Source organism: Macrosteles quadrilineatus, unplaced genomic scaffold (assembly GCF_028750875.1).
Source record: "Macrosteles quadrilineatus isolate MER2022 unplaced genomic scaffold, UCM_ALF_1.0 Scaffold_10__1_contigs__length_6754688, whole genome shotgun sequence".
NCBI classification, from domain to species: Eukaryota; Metazoa; Arthropoda; class Insecta; order Hemiptera; family Cicadellidae; genus Macrosteles; species Macrosteles quadrilineatus.
In genome coordinates this window covers 5,372,525-5,390,875 of record NW_026542603.1, presented here as the reverse complement: position 1 = coordinate 5,390,875, position 18,351 = coordinate 5,372,525, and the positions used below count along the sequence as shown (strand labels likewise).

Below are 18,351 nucleotides of genomic sequence, written 5' to 3'. Positions count from 1 at the left end.
AAGTTTGGTGGTGGTGGTGGACAGTTTGAGTAAAATTGCAACAGTTACAACATTGTGAAAAAAGTAACAATAACAAGAAACAGTGTAAATAATTAACATCAATAACAATAACAAGAAACAGTGTAAATAATTAACATCAATAACAATAACAAGAAACAGTGTAAATAATTAACATCAATAACAATAACAAGAAACAGTGTGAATAATAAACATCAATAACAATAACAAGAAACAGTGTAAATAATTAACTACAATAACAACAAGTGTGAATAATTAACATAAATAACAATCGGTAATCATCAAAATGACAACATTGTAAATAATTAACATTAATAAATTTACTATACATAACAATAATAGATTATGGCAATAGATAACAACATAAACTGTGAAAAAGCTAACGTAGCATAAAAACAAAACTATATAACAAAAGGATGGATCCGGAGGGAGAAAAACTTTTTGATAGAATGCTGACAACAAGACATTTCATCACCTAACACTGTTGAGCGTGTGGCCCTCTAATGGCACCACCAACTCCAAGAGCACAAATCCCATCACTTGACACGAATCAGCACTTCCCGGCACCCAGCATGTGGCCCTTTAGAGGCACCACCAAATAACCAACACTGATAGAGAGCGGAGAGGTGTCAGTAGAGCAGCTTCTGGACATCACGTCTGAAGGATGCTGGTGATGGCCCAAAGAAATCCAAGTGTGGGCAGACGTCTTCGCTAAATCTCAGCAGTCTGGAGATTCCGTGGTGAAGGGTATAGTTCGTGGGCTGATACCTCCTTCTGAAGACAGCTCTGGATCGGGTTCCTCTGGGATCATGAAAATAGGTCTAAAATAATAGAAAAAATACGTTGACACTAGTGATTATTGTCACCAATATGAAATAGAGATAAAAACCGAGCTATAAATTTTGACAATGGGATGGGAAGTCGGAAGTCTACTTGTGTTGGGTCACTTGTGTTTTAGTATGCCGAATCTGAAGTAAGTTAGTCACATTTTACCTACATCCATTTAACCTTGGTTATACATCTCCAAGGGATATGATGACTATATATAATCAATGATACTACAGTGTTGGCCATAAAATTATGTGCAGTGTAGTGGATTGGAGTCAAGTTGTTTCATGAATTATGATAATAGTGTTGTTAAGTGGTTTGATTGGGTATTTCTTGTCGTTGTGGACGTCGTCTGTAAGTTTCTACTCAAAATATTTTTATTTTGAGATTCTTTCTGTATCAATAATAAACCCCCATAAGGTAAGAAAATACATTTAATCTTAGCCTAGTAAAATGAAATATATTTCTTATCAGATTAGGCATAACTAAAGAAATCTGTTCTCTCAAATAAAGCTTATTTGTTTAGTACATTTATATTTGAAAGAAAGTTGACACTCCCACTCCTAAGTAGGCGTGTTACTGTAGTATTGTGTTCCTATTTTAAGCGATGATGATTTTGCAATCCCTCATTCCCCATCCTTAGAAATTAATAATCTACATTAACGCTAGAAAATTCAATTTTAAAAAAGTACGCATTTCTAGGCTAGGCCTATAAGTTTAAATTTTAAATTGCATAACTTGCCAACTTAAAATATTAGGACACCCACCTACTTGCAATTTAAACGATTAAGTTATGGACAATACAAAATATAGTAAATTCAGTAGAGGCTTCTGCTTCTACAGATTTATTAGCCTACCACTAGCCTACTGTGCCTAGGGATTGAAGGAAATAACTTTTTATCACTATTTTTTTGTCTCTGTAACTTACTCGGCCACCCCAAACCAAACCATTGACTATTGAATACTGAAGTAGACATCCCATCATAACGTAACTTAGTTGTGTGAGCCAGTCACAGAATGCCCTAGTGTCTAAAATTCTATTTTATACCTTATTTTTTGTTGCTGACCAGGTTGTCGAGTCATAACAGTTGCTATAGCTCACCATAAGTCATTCCCTAAATTTGACTCGGTAAAAAAGTTTAGTAGGCCTACTAGCCTAGACAGAATTTAGTAATTTAGATCAGCGTAATCTGTAGGTGGCTCACATCAACTACGACAATTTTGATAAAAACCTGGCTAACTTACAAATTAAGCATGGGGATGGAACGGAATGTCTAGTTGTATTACTTAACCCTAGCAGTGGCCGATCGACTCCTTGTGACGATCTGACGTTGATGCTTAGAATGGCCAACGACTCCTTGTGACGATCTGGGCCGAAAATTTTTTAGCGGTAAAAAAAAACACTTACAATCAACTCAGATGAGAATAATATATATACCATTCGAAAGATCACATTCTGAACTTTCATTTTATTACATAAACAAACTCTGTAGCGGGTATATAACAATGTCACGACGATTAGAAATCAAATGAATTTTCGACGCGGCACGACTTTTGCAGCCGACACTTGGGAACTGGCAAAACACGTCTTGTTTGGCATTACCCTGCTCGGGTAATTTTAGTCGTGGGATGTTGCGAGTGGTACCACCGGATAGCCATTGATTTTATCTTCATTGTGGTAGTAATATTTATAACGAAATATTGATTGCACAACCGGTACGATTTTATGAAAACAGCTGTTTTCGACATTTTTAACAAATGGCCAATCGACTCCAGATGACGATGTGGAAAATACGAATTACATACAGTGTAATTTATTATTACTAGTCATATAGTATATCATTTTGAAGAGGAAGAAATTTAGATTCAGAGAGTGGCAGCCCTGCACTCAGGGTTATTTCTGTATGCTCGCATGTAGACGATGGAAGTGAGTCATTACTGCTACAGTCTGTCAGCTGTCTTGTATTGCCATTATTTGTTTGTGTTGTTGCCGGCAATAGTTTTATCCGCGAATTATTACTAAATATGTTATTAGTTCGTAGTGTTAGTGTTAGTGAAGTGTTGTGTGTGTGTATAACAGTAATCTTCATGCATAAATATTACTGAATTGTGTGAAATAGTGTTCATAAAAGGTTGTATTATGTTAGCATCATGTCCTAAAATGATGATTCTGACATTCAGAGATTGTTGTACCTATATAATGATATACCCAAGGTGTTATACATTTTTATAGGCCTAAAGGTAAATGAATACACTACAACATGTTTATAATGGTTTGGGGGTAAACAATTTTGTAAAAAAGTTATAGCCTATACTAAATAGGCCTACTACTGTATTTTGTTAGCATCATGTCCAAAAATGGCAATTCTGACATTCAGAGGTGCTATATATGCTATATAATGATTTACCCAAGGTGTTATACATTTTTATAAAGGTAAATGAATACACTACAACATGTTTATATTGGTTTGGGTGTAAAAAATTTGGTAAAAAAATTATATAGGCTAGGCCTACTAAATACTGTACACTCCATTTTCTCGGAATGCGCAAAAAATTCAAAACGTTCTCAAATTGATACATAATCATACGTGAAAATAACTTTTTACCATCATACTTATGACTTTTTTGGATTCCTTATTTCATTAGCTTTACAAATATGTAGGCTACATATCATCAGCCTACATAATGTTTCACAACACAAGCAAACACTGTAGGCTATAGTTTACACTTATTTGCGGTTTTGCGGTTATTGTATTATTATGTCCCTCTTACGTACCTACAAAAAAAAATATTTCTAACATGTTATACATTTTTATGTAGGTAATTGAATACACTACAAGATTATTATGTTGGTTTGAAGTAAAAAAATTTGGTACAAAAGTTGTATACTAAGTACTGTGAATTTTTTTCTCGAGAAATCGCTAAAATATAAAAACATTATTTTATATACGTATGTTTATAGGTAAAAAGTTATTCTTATCATAAACCTTATGACTTTTTTTGATTCCTTACTTCATTAGCTTTACAAACATGTATATATCATTATTAGTATACACATATATTATAGAACTTTTTACAACATAAACTAACACTGTACGGTTTTCATTTTTTTCGGTTCTCCGTTTGTCATTATATTTCGCCCCAAAAACTTATAAAAAAATATATTTTCCTAACATGTTATATATTTCTATGTAGGGAATTAGATTGTCTACAAAATGTATATAATGAATTTCCCATAAAAAAATCCGTAGAAAAAAAAATACCAAGGCCGCTTTTGAAATTTCCAAAAAAAATTCAATTTTTTTTATTTTTTTCACTTTACCGATAAAATACACTATCTAAATCATTATGATATTACTATTTCTAGATTCTCCTGTTCTTTCCGAACAAAATGAATATGAGGTTGGCTAGGTTTACTTGTACGGTTGAATTTTTACGAATTTTCAAAAAAAGATCTGCAAAATCGCCAAAATGGGTTGGCCATTCCCCACTTCTAACATTGGCCACTGCTAGGGTTAATAGTCAAAGCCCAAACACAGTAGGTTGCCTAACTTAAGTTACCCTATGATTTCTTTTGTGATCACTTAGTTCATCCTCATAGGTATGTCGAGGCCTGATAAATTCTCTGATAGAAAGAGATGTGAGGTTTTTACGAGGCCGGCATACGTATGTAAACCGTCCTCTATGGTTAAGATTAAAGAGATATTCAAGAGATTTACTATCCCATTCAGTAATAAAATACAATAGGTATGTACCGGTAACGTCAAAACTATGCTAGGTATATATAAATCAAACCCAAATTATGTAGCCTATATAAATTAAATGTTAACCATTGCAAACCATGCTGAAACTGTTTAACACAGCTTAACTGTTCACACAGCAAACAAAGCGGCAAACCATGCAGTTATGGGAAAAAAACAAAAAAATGAAATTGTGGCACATACCTGAGTAGGCCATACATAGATAAAAATTACAAATTAAAACAATGGCCAGCCTTCAGAGCATCATAAAATTCTACAGATTCATAAAATGGATTCGTTTCGAGATGAACTCAATCACACTGTTACTTAACTTACCATGCACTTTAAACACAATTGCCTGTTGGCCCATAAGGTTGGCCTACTCTTACTAAAATATGTAAGTTACAGAGGTAGAACAGGCATTATGCTCAAATTATAGCTAAAATCTTATATAGGTAACTTTTAAATCAGGCTGAACTTTTTACCTAACTTAGCCAAGATAGGCCCTACCTATATAAGTTATATAAGCTTATAATTACAAATTTGTGTGATAATTTAAGTTAGTACCTACATAAGTTATTTTAAGTAACATTTAGGTACGGTAAATGTTAAGTAGGCCTATTACCTATTACGATTGACTGGTTTAGGGTATAATGATCACAAGTCATTGATAACCTAAGTTGTAATAGATCATAAAAGCTATGTTCGGTTCTAAATCCAGGAACAACCATGGCAGACCAAGGTTTTCCGGGTCAGCATACTACAACAACAACCATGACTGCAACGAGTACAACTGTGCAGACAGACATCCGTTATGATCCTCTGTACCTTCGAACATTGCCGGGGATGCTGAAAGTTGCCCAAGTTGTAAGTAAGGTTTCAAAACGTGTTATAACTGTTGGTCATCAAACCTGACTTCAGGTCCTATGCTTCTCAGTTAGTTCTTCTAAGTTTATTCCTTCCAAGATGTCAAATATTTAAACCTGCAAGTTAAGTTAGTTCTGTCTTGAACTTTAGGAGAGCAGAAGTGAATTGCATCTAGGGAACACATATAAATTGAAAAAATGATACAAGAATTATAGTAGGTAACAACTAGAACTTGGTTAGCCTAGTATATTTCCTATTTCTTTCTCACCTGTAATGTTTAGTTGTTTACACAACATATTTTCTCATTAACCCTCCCGCGGTTTACCGTCGATGCATCGACGCGAGTTCGCGGTCGTAGACGGTTCACCGTCGATCGATCGACGGTAGGCAAGCTTTTAAAAATAGCGTCTAATCGGCGTTATAATTTGCTAAACTTCAACTTATATAGTATCGTTGTACTCTCCAAATTACAAGCTTTCCGCCGATGTCTGTCTTTAGACGCCTTGCTCTATGCAAACAACTTTGACTACGTTAAAAGTCTTTGTTGTTGTTTACGCCGATACGCTGTTGGTTATGTTTGTTTACATCTGTTCTTGGTGCTTCTGATGTGCAGACTATTTTATTATTGTGCATTTTAACTATTTTAAGATGGATAGTAGTGACATTCGACGTGCTTTAAGCGAAGTAAGTGACAACGATGATCCAGATGATCCTGAAATCGGAATTGACAGTGATTTTGATGCCGATATTCTCGACTACATTGAACCCGACTCTGACTCTGACCTTTTAGATTTCTCGAGTGGTAGTGACGATTTTTACAGCCCTCATACAAGTGAATTAGACACTTCAGAAGTAGAAGATTTCACTGTTGAACAACCGACAAATGAACCAGGTAGGCCTACCCCAGAACCTCAAATTGTTACTCGAGATCCATGGGTTAGGGTCTACCCTCCCGAACCAGAAATTGACGTAAGAACTGAGTTTAGAGCAAGGCAAACAGGGCCTAAGGACTTACCTCCCAGAAATAGTCCTCCACTAGATTACCTTTCCCTATTTTTGACCGCTCCTTTTTGGCAATTGTTAGCCAGAGAAACTAACTCTTATGCTGAAAGAGTTATCGCTGCAAAGCGTGATACCCTGAGCCCAAAATCACGTTTTAGAAAATGGACAAATGTCACTGTTATCGAAATGAAAAAATTCTTTGCAATTCTAATAAACATGGGCCTAACAGTGAAAAATAATGTCAGACACTACTGGGACACAAGGAGCTCACAATGCTGTCCATTTTATGGCAAGCAAATGACAGTGAACCGCTTTGCCCTGATAAGTTCTTTTTTGCACATGACCTCAGCTCGAGATGTTCCTAGAGACAACCCAAACTATGATCCGTGGTTGAAAGTGAGATGGCTCTTAGACCATGTAAATTCAAGATTCAAGAGACACTTTTTTGCTTCGCAAGATGTTTGTATAGACGAAAGTCTTATAGGTATGAAGAATCGCTGCGCCTTCATACAATACCTACCCAATAAGAAGCATAAGCAGTATGGTATAAAAAAGTTCGAAGTATGCGACAGTAATACAAGCTATGTATTACATATTGAAATATATAGTGGCAAAGACTACCTACCTGCAGATCCTGAAAATTCTGATGAACTGTTCACTGAACGAGTGGTGATGGAGATGATGACAAAAGGCAACCTATTGGACAAAGGTCACCATCTGTACACGGATAATTTCTATACTAAAATTCCGCTTGCTGAACGTTTGCTCGAACGTAGTACATTTATTACTGGTACTATAAATAAGAAATCCAAATTTTTGTCAAAAACTGTAAAGAAAACTAAACTTGGTGAGAGGGAAACTGTTTACTTTCGCAAGGGGAGATTGTTATTGGTCGGCTACAGACAAAAGACAACTCGGAAACCAGTCCTAGTCATCTCAACCGGTTATCATGCTGAAGACGGAATTGTAAGAAGCAAGAAGGGGTTAGTTGGAAGGAAGCCCTTGCTCATCCACAATTACAATCAAAATATGGGTGGAGTGGATGTGAGTGATAAGTGTGTGTATGCCTTATCAATAAACCGACAAACCAGCAAATACTGGAAGAAGATATTCTTCAACTTGATTGATCTTGCCCTGTTCAATGCGTATGTATTATATAAGCTGAACAGTGACAAACCAAAGAGCAGGAGGGAGTTTCATATTTCTGTGTTGGAGTCTCTTGCAGATGCAGGAAATGAACAAGTTGTGCAGCCTGGACCTGGACCTGGACCTGGAGGTGACAATCCCCACCGCCTTGAACACTTACCACGGAAACAAGAACGGAAGTGTGTATCATGTGGTAGAGGAAGGTCAAGCTTTTGGTGCCCTGGTTGTAATGCTGGCATCCACAGGGAGTGCTTCCACCAACTGCAACATTATTGGAGGCCCAAAAGAGGGGTGAAGAGAACTCTGGTTGCAGATGACCCCGACTCCGACTAAGCTCCTTGTGCGTAGTTGTGTTCTTTTTTGTATATATGACAGTGTACTTTTTTATTTTAGTGTGTAAAACTATATATTTTCTTTTTCCTCATAAACTTGTGAACAAAATGGCTATTTTGAATTTTTTTATTGGTTGCAACCAGTTGTGATTTGTGGGGGAGCAAACTATGTCAGTGATTTTTTTATTTTTTATTTTTCTGCATCTACAAAGGATACACTCAACCAATCCAAGGTAAATAGGTTTATTTATTTTTTTTATTATAGATAACTTAATTTAGAGTAAAATGATATATAATATGTTATAGTTACTATGATTTTTATGTATGACATGAATTTTTCTTTTAAAGTCCGCAAAACCGCCAAAAACTGGTGAACCCTGAGGGTCAAAATAGTGAACCGTGGGAGGGTTAATAGAATATAGTAATAACAAACTGTCTTTGAGAAATGCCTATAGGTAAGTTAACTGAGTGAGAATGGTGCACATGGTCAAGTAGCAGAAGAGTTAATTTATTCACGTAAGGAAACACTTCAGCTGTGGTCGCTCGATGAACTTACAATATAATGGTTAACCAATTTTTGTGATGATCAGGCTTTGAATATGGTAATCGATAAACACTATATTGTAGCCTATAGTTTAAATGGACATGTTGATACTTTTTATTGCTTTATGATTAAGAAAATTCATTTGTTTTTCTATTGATATGGAAAACTGATTTGTTTAGATTAATAATATCGCTGGTCATGGTTCTATATTTTTTTTAAGTATTTTCTTTTTAATTATTTTTTTTAATTGGAGGGTAGGTAAGCAGGGTAAATGTTGGAGGGTAAATTGTTAAGCAACAGATAACCTGTAAAGAGTAAATAATAATGGGATGTTTTGTTAAAGTTTAATTTAAATCAGCAGCATCATTCCGGTTGTTGAATAGTTTTTTTTTTTATAGTTTTCTAATTAGTAAATTGTCTGAATATTTAATATGATTTTGGCTAAGAAGTAACCTAGGGTCTAGTTCTTAATATTATTTAATTACCATTAACTTACTTTCCTCAGGCCCTAAATTTCCTTGGGTTCATGACAATTGCGATATCAGGCACTGCAGTCTACTCTCAAGCCAGCTTCTTTGACTCGATCGCAGGTTTTGCGTTCTGGTTCAGTGGGATATTACTGGCCTTCTATCTGTTTCACATAGTTGAAAAGTTCTTCAACATTCCATGGCTCAAAATAGTAAGTATGAGTTGTGTTATTAACTTTAACTGAGTTAACAATAATATTTCTATGAATTTAAAAGTAGGGAAATAATTAAAATTACACTTTGTATCATATTTAGAATACGCTAGAAAAGAAACAAAATGTAAATTAATGTGTAGACCTACATTTGGAGATTTATTAAATCTAAATCTAATTCAGGTTTCCTCAATTTGTTTGTCTTAAGAATTTCTTTGTTATATGTCTTTGGGCTTATAATAAATAGTCCTGCCAAAGAAATAGCCAGTCTTAATCCTTAACAAAGATTCACAGGTATCTCATTCCATTTTATCCTTCATTCATATATTTGGGTTAAAATACATCTGCTTACGTTTCCATATTCCCTTGTAATAATAAATGTTGTCTAATACTAATATTATGAAGCTAATGAGAAAAGTGTTTGTGTAGGAGCTTGGGTTCTGTGCTTTATGGACAGTGTTCTACCTGATTGCCTCTACCATGGTCGCCGGCCTCATGAGCGTTTCTGCAGCATTGGGAGTCGCAGCGGTGAGTTACCTCATAAACCCATTCTTTCCTTAAGAGGCCAGAGATTCTCGGCTGCCGGCACTGGCCGTCACTTTAACATGGAGAGCATAATTATAATTCCTCGATTTCTGGTCTATCTGTTTTCCAAAAATTATTTCAACACTCTCATAACTTTGTAAATGTATGTAGAATTAAGACTGTACAGTATAAAAATCATACTTTTTAATTATAAGCCGAATATAAAATATCTCATTTCTTACATTTCCCATAAAGAAATGCAATCTTTCTCCTAAAATATAAAATGACTGGCACTATGAACAATTATTGTTGGGACACCATATTAAAGAGCATGTTAATTAGTGTATTTAGTGATAAAAATTATATATTTTTTTCAATAGTTAACATTATGTTTTGTATTTTTTTAAAAGCTTGCGAATAAGCCGTGCATTCCGACCTTGTACTAGTTTGACGGTGTCCTGACCGACAGCAGCACAGTCGATTGCCGACTACAGACCCGTTACTGAGCAAGTGCCCAAAAACTATTAATTGAAACTGGCCACAGTTTCACTGAAATATGTGTCGTTTTGTTGTAATATCCTTGATTTATCACAAAGCCAAGCAAGTGATGATATTTATTTCTGACTGTATTTATTTAATTAAAATATTACTGATATAAAAGATGAAAGTCCCTTGTTCTTTAACGTCTTCCTAAATGACCTCTCTGATACTTAATAAGTCACATCTCTTCTCTGCTTTTGACGTCAAGCTTTATTCATCCCTGTCATCCTTAGATGACTGCACTTCTTTTCAGAACGATTATGTTTTTTGCATCATTGTAAGTCTACTTTTTATTTAACTGGTCATTTGTGGTTTTAAATCATGCACAGTTAGGTCATATGTAAAATACCCACCAAATTTTTTCATGTACACATGTTGGCAACTATTTTCTGATGTAGCACAATACCTATTGAGCTAGCACAATACTAAGTGGTTGTATTTGCAGTTTTTCGGATTCTGCGCCATGGTGTGCTACGGCTATGATGCATGGTTGAAGTACCAAGGAGTGGTAAGTGGGGACTTGGCACAAGGCGAGCGTCACGTCCAGAAGACAACCAGCACTGTCACCTCACCTGCGTACTAGAGTGACTAACCTCACAACTGAAAAGTACCCAGCATCATAACACATTTCCTACTCATCATTGTCCAACAACATAAGAATAAGGAATCTAGACCAATACTGGTCGAAAAACGGGCGTATGGTTGAGTTTGTGTGGTTGCACTAATCCGCTGATTTAGTTGTAATGTTTGTTTAACATAACTACAGTATATTTCCAATTAATTATGTATAGAAGTGGGGATTACCATTTCCTAAGTTGTTTGATAATTTGTAAAATAAAATGACTGTATGGCCTTTATGATTTCTTATCTACTTAATGGTTATGTCACTTTTTTTTGTATTTGCTATTTCCTGACAATATAGGTAAGTTAACAGGAAATTATTTACCCCCAACATGGGACGTTTTCTAAGTATAACAGTTAAGTTGGTATTAAGTTGGCAGAACTTAAGAAGTTTTGCTGGAGTTTAGTGTAAATGTTTCAGGAAAAGTAGTCAGACATTCTTTGAATGACTAGTCATACTTTGTCGGTAACATTAAAACTAGTTACAAGATTATTAAGTTTGCTGTTAGTTTGTTAAAAATGCTTTCAAAGCCCGGCTGTTTTAAAAACACAACATACAATTAATTGTCATAGTAAATTCTGGATCAAATCGAAGGGTGGAAGAGGGGTGTAGTTGTTCTAAATGGATCCCTTTAATGAATCTTATACAGTGCCACAAAGTTATGTCAAAGTAAAACGTAATAGTTTCTAATAAATAATCACAAACTTTAATCGCCTAAATGCATTTATGTTGCTTAAAAGATTCTCAGTTCGTAAGCTTTTGCCATTCAGTTCTTATTTGGTAATATGTTTTGTTTTTCTCGCTTACCATCACAGCATTTCTTCTAGGTTAACATTGTTACAAGTTTTGTTGTTTATTTTTGTTGTTATGCTACTAATATGTTATGAGTGTTATGCAATTAGTTAAATTACAATAACGGATCAAATCTGATATTTACGGTTTTTTATATTTAACCAAAACAAAAGACATTACATGATTGATTTTGAAACAAATGTTTTTATTTAGCCAATAGAGTTCTTGCACTTTTTGCTGCACTGGATCAGTGAACATAGTGTACAATTTGATTATAGTTCGGCCGCTTAGAAAACGACCTGCGCGCTAATGCTAAACCAATGCTGGAGGAGGTCGCTTTCTAAGCGGCCGAACTATAGTAAGTTTTCTGTGTGAATCATCACTGACTTTAGATACTAAAACCTACCTTAAAACTCTCTTTAGGTGATCCTCCATGTTCTTATACTGTAAGTTGTTATCAGTATTATATTTCACTCTGAGAACAAAACAATAATTCAACGATAACAAAATATTAATAAACACAGATAAAATATGAACATACCATAACTTTGAGAAGAGCATAATTTATCTTATTTAAATGTTTTGCAAACTATTTGAGCTTAATTGTTGGTTGGATGAAAAACCTTCCTACTTATTTTTATAAACTGTTAGGCTGCTCTAGACCGATCCCTCACCACTAGATAAAATTTATGTCTGTATTTTTTTCTTCTATATCTATTTCATAAAAATTTAATACTTTTTTGTTCATTTATTTGGCAGTTGCAAAATAAACCAAATTTTTCTAATGAAAGAATTTTAATTTGACCAATTCAACCGATGTTGTGAACTCTTTTGTAGACATTAAATAATGTTTGTTCTGACTAATCAGTATTGTTATTTAGTTTAAAGTTCAATCTTAGCGAGCGATTCAAGTGCAAGAACATTATTTCGTATTACTACCTTTTTAACGCTTATTTATAACTAGATCTTAAGTTGTATTGAATATTCTGTATATTTTTCTTGTATTATATCTGTTGTAATTATATTTTTCTGAGCTTTATTAATACTGTCGACCGAAAAACCTTCGTTTACAAAGGTTTTTTTGTTTGATTACTAATTGATATTTGTTATTACACGCTTTGATTTTCATGATGGCTGTCATATGTTTCAGAACCAAAGATATTGTTGTTTATCATTCTATGTATGTCGGAAGGTTCAATTTTCAGTTTTAAATTGTTATACTTGGTCAATCTTAATCTTACCTTCTTTATTCTTCTTCAACCTCACTAAACTTGCATTGAGTTCATTGTACATAATTTTGTTGAACTTCAACAATCTAGACCCAAATATTTTTTTAAATCCATTTGTTTGGTTACTTTGACATAGTTATAGCAAATTTCTGTATAGGGAAGAAGCTATTACTGTAGGTGGCACAGAAAGACCTAGACCCAGGACCGATATACTTTTTTATTTTGATGTTCCCAGAGGCTAAAAACTCCATATGTTTAAATTTTATATATATATATATGAGTTCAAAAATACTGAATATATAATTTACAATTTGAGAATGTTTTCTTGAGTACTAAACAAACAAAATAATTTCTCCGTTACTTCCATTAGGTAGTTGTAATTGGTTAGGCCTACATAAGAAATTAATAATCAGAACATACTAATTTTGTGTTTAAAAGGTGTTCAAACTGGGATAAGTTGAAATAAACTATCAAAAACTATGAAATTGGTTACTAGAGAAGATTACAAGAGGTAAGAAATATCTTATTCTCCCGTCAATATGTGTACAGTATTTTGTTTCTTAGTAAGTATATTTAGTACCTACTACTAAAGTGTACTAAATAAATATATATCTACATGTGTTTATATTTGGAGAAATTTATATCAAGTAGTTGGTTGGTTTAAATATAAATCAAATATATACTGTTTGAAAGTAGTATTTTGTAATTATATCTCATTATAAATTTTTTCTTATAGTTTATAACATGTTATGATTGTAAAGACATATTGGTATAGTCAATTATCACTCTGGAATTAACAATTAATTATGATTACTTAGTCAGGATAAAACATGAGTTTTTTATGTTAAGCGAATAGTTAACACATCCATCAGATGCAGAACATGTTTACACATTGTCTTAAACAAAATGTATGTATAACATGCTTACCAACTAATGATTTTATTTGCTAATAGTTTGTTTATTTTAAATAATAAATAATTGATTATATACATTACTTAGGTAGAACAACTCATTAGTGAATTAGAAAGCTTAATGGACTGGGTCATGTTTGCAAACTAAAGTAGACTACAGGAAAATGGACCAATGACATTTCTGCCCGTTTGTCATAGCTAAGGTATTTTTTGTCACAAAATTTAGCAACATCTCTAATTAATTGTTCTATGTAAAAAAGGTCCAATTGAAACAATAACACAATGATAAGAATGTTTAGTTTGATTGGTTCGAATCAGCTGGTTCCAATAATTAATTTTTACGCTAATATCATGACTATGACAGTTTAAATGACACTTTTTCCGTCCTTATATTTCCCTATTCAATGAGTTCTATACTAAGCAGTAGTGTACATATTCAATGTTGATATTATCTACTTATTCGTACTTATATCTACTTATTTGTATTATTAGGTTGATTTGTTCTATTTTGTATTGTTTAATTTTGTTCATTTCTTTATCTTTTACAAATATAATTTTCTTTTAACATCTTTTATGTTTATTTATTCACTATTGTTTACCTTTATAATTTTAACTTAGTTTGCTCCCATTACTATCAATGAGATTTCTGGTGTTGACATTTATAGTCTATTGATTTGTAACGGTAACCCCCGATTTGTTACTCCTTGCAGCACCTGTTATGGATCCTACCCCATACAAGGTTTCAGAGGTATCATCACACTCGGGTCGCTTTTATAAATGGTGAAAATGGATCGACCCAGGGATGCAAGAGGTTTTAGGTTTGCTTGGGGAGTAAGAAAAAGAAACATTTAAGGGGCACAATAATCTCTTGGGCCCATGGCGCATCACAAGCAAACCGCAAGGCATTCACACTCTGAAATCTAGATCATGGAGTTATGAGTGTTGACTGATGATAAATTTTGGAGAGGTATGTTCAGAGTCAAATGTTGCTTGGTTTTTAAAATAGTTGCATCGGGAGTGTATACCACAATATGTATTTAAAAGAAGATCTACCACAATACTTAAATAGTTGGGTGATAACATTTTTTTTAATAGTTGAAACACTTCAAAGTTTAATTGTGACAAAGATACAGATGCTATAGTGGATTCCCCTATACAGGTCTTCGATCTATCGCTTGGATGTTTTCACGTTGGTTGGTTTCAGGTTAGTAGCTATTTGGGGGGAGTGAGGTTGGTAGTTATTCGGGGCAGGGAAGTGATGGTTTTTCGGAAGAGAGAAATTGTTAGTTATTTGGGGGGAGGGAGAGGTTGGTAGTTATTTGGGAGGAGAGAGGTTAATAGTTATTTGGGGGAGAGAGGTTAATAGTTTTTCATCCAAACCATAGAATAATGGTAAGTCACTCTTGGAAAAACAATTATTTTAAAAGGTATTTACATATTTATTAAATATACAAGTTTTTCGCACAGTTTCTCATTTATCAAGAATTCTATAATGTACATAATACGCCATTAAGATGTTAAATATTTTCTATCCTATACACACAAAAGATATGTTGATTTTTTGAATAGACTCAACACCCAGTGCATTTATTCTGGACCATTATCTGATGTTTAAGTCAATTATTATATATCAAAAGGTGTTTGCCTAGATGTTAAGCATTACATTTTCTCTAGCTTGGAGATAGAATCTATTAATTTCCCAGAGTATGATATTGTAATATTTGTGATAATATATTGATGTTGTGTAGTATCAAGTAGCCTATAAAATAGTCAATTCCTAAAATATGTTGTGTCTTAAACATGTTCAAGTGCTGACTAAGTGTTGTATTGTTGATCTTTAAAATCTTTCTCTATGGTGTTGTACTGTTCTAACCGTCTGTGAACCTAGATAATCTCTATTTTCATTATTAATACCGGTGGTTTCTTTATTACCAACTATGTACCACTTGTAAAAGTTGTATTTGCTTATGAACTAATGGTTATAAATATTTCTGCACCTCTTAAACGAACTGTAAACGAGGTGCTGCTTAACATGTCAACACCTTTACAGGTTTCCTTTTTCCATCCATACAGGGTTTGTTTTATTCCAACCAAAATGTAACAATTTAAAAACTGGACAGTGATTTTTTCCCTACAGTTACCTGACAAAAGTGGGCTTTCTTGTACTGACACATAAAGTAGCTAATTGCTGCATTTACTTTTGCCGCACTCCAGTATTCCAACCAAAAAACACAAAACCGTGTGCTTTATTAGGCATGTAATATGTGTACGCTTGTTAAAATAACTTGAGAACATGTAAAAGATACTTCAACTACGATCAGCTGTCCCAGTGTTTCCCATTTTGTTCAAAGCTTGAATTTAACCTAACCTTGTTAAGTGTTTGAAGGACTAATTAATTTTATGCTTTATAGTAACTGTAGAAGAAATATAATGTGTAACACGAGCGCAAAGTGCCTTTGCTGCCCTCGAGAAACCTTCCACACTCGCCTGTGGCTTGTGCGTAAACCTTTCTCTCATGTGCAGCAAAGTGCCACTTCGCACACTAGTTACTCAAATAACTATTTCCCTTTTCTATCCGGAAGATTTGAAGAAGTTACCACCTTTTTTTGTAATTTATATTTTTCAGCATGTGTTTAAAAGCTACATATCATATTTAACTACCATTAACTGTTTTGAACATGAGTAACCAACTATAGGTGTTGTATCGTATTTCTAAGCTATCACTAATACACATTTCCTATAGGATTCCTCACTGTACCTGTGAATCCTTGTACTAACTTAACTGTTTGCTTTAAGAGCTAAACAATAGTTGTATTTGAGATCTTAAGGCATTTCTTTGTGAATTTTCTGCCAAGTTTCAGCGTAAAATGATTTTTACTTTTTCCAGAATGGTTTCAGTTTTCAAACCTTCAGCCAAGATTGATAATGTTTTACAAGACAATAAAATATTTGTTTGAATTTTTCAATAAGTGGCTTATCTTAAGAGTAAAAGATTTAATAAAATACATAACACCATGGGAAGGAAGTTTGAAGGCTTTTTCCTTCGTTTATTTCAAAATAAGCAATTCTTAAAGCCCATTTAATTTATTCTTGGAATTTTTTCTCATATTTAGAGTATTACTCGTAAATAATGAAATCCCAGTTTTTTGTCCAGGTAAATTTTGGTTTTAGAACTTTCTTAACTCTAATCTCTAAGTATAGTCAAAATTTAAAAAATAACTCTTATTCTATCTAATAAATTTGCTATATCGTTTAAAATTAAATAATATTTTCTTATAATAATAAAAGATAATGATTTTATAAATTTCATTCTGGTTGACTCCATTTGGTTCACATTTATTTGCAAAGATGATTTGGAATTTTAGCAATAATATGAATGTGCTTTATTGATTTGTCAGTTTGGTATAAATATAAGCATAAACATGAGTGATATTTTGTACTGTAGAAATATATTGCATTGCTTGTATTCACGTACATTTTTGTTTGTTGAATAAAGTATTTTAAATACCTATTATATTTATTTCATTGATACTCCTTACTGCACAAATTGTACCGTTGTTGCCGACAGTTTTTATTTGAAACTAATTCATAGTTTCTGTTTCACAACTGATTTAGAGCGCAGAAGAGAGTACAGCGTTTACATCTACTGCAGAAAACCGTACTATAAATAAATAAATAAGGTCTTTATTCATGAGTGAATTTAATTTCAGTAACAATACTGTTTTACAAATTGACTCAGGTCAGGACTAAAACTAAACAAAAATTCTTAACACTACAAAACAAAATTAAAATTAAATTATAAATTCTTCAGGGTAGTTTTAAATTTTTTGTAAGACAGTGCTTTTAGATTACAAGGAAGTGCATTGTACTGAGCCGGCCCGAAGTAAGAAAACCCCCTTCTACCAGCATCAAGAACAACCCTTGGTATGTCAAGCAACAAGTCCTGTCTAGTTCTGCGCTCTCTCACGGCCGACCTCGCTTTCAGTTTTTCCTTTAAATATTGCGGTGCCTCAGTGATAAGTGCCATGTGGACGATACAGACAACCTGCTTATCACAGCTCTCCTGGACGGAAATTGTATTCGACATCCTACGGTGACTATCCTACCAAACAAAACAATACTGACGATCCTATGTAGGTCTCCTAACAATATTAGTAGGGACGCTGCTGGTTCAATAATTAGATTCAGTTAGCTATTTGGTTTGAAACTGAACCCAGCTGTTCTTGATCAGGCTTCAAATAAATAGTTCTTGTTTAAGCCTAATCTGGCTATGACAGAGCTAGTCATCATCACTATTGACTTTTAGGTACTGAAGTTGCAAGGATATAATATTTCAAAAACTAAGTAAATTTTATGTTACTTGTATGTTTTACCAAATTAATTGTTTTTTGTTGAATTTGGTATAAAATACTAAAATAGTCCCCATTTCAAAACAGTTTTAACAGACAGACGCTGAATGGACCGAGATAGGACATGTTTATTAACTTTTTGCTTATTTTGATCCAAGAAATCAGCACGTAAATCGGGTTCCCACCTTTTTGAACACCCTGTAACCTGTATGCATGGGGTTTCATAA

General features: G+C 33.6%; 1 protein-coding gene across 1 annotated transcript; it reads left to right on the top strand.

Annotated features, from left to right (window-relative positions):
* The first annotated feature begins 1,147 nt into the window (after positions 1 to 1,147).
* LOC129004645 (CKLF-like MARVEL transmembrane domain-containing protein 4) lies at positions 1,148 to 14,344 on the top strand. The gene is made up of 5 exons (XM_054433197.1): positions 1,148 to 1,266; positions 5,308 to 5,453; positions 8,983 to 9,156; positions 9,586 to 9,684; positions 10,667 to 14,344. Exons 2-5 carry the CDS (start codon positions 5,316 to 5,318, stop codon positions 10,802 to 10,804), a joined length of 549 nt encoding a protein of 182 aa, XP_054289172.1. The 5' UTR covers positions 1,148 to 1,266; positions 5,308 to 5,315; the 3' UTR covers positions 10,805 to 14,344.
* The last annotated feature ends 4,007 nt before the right edge of the window (positions 14,345 to 18,351 follow it).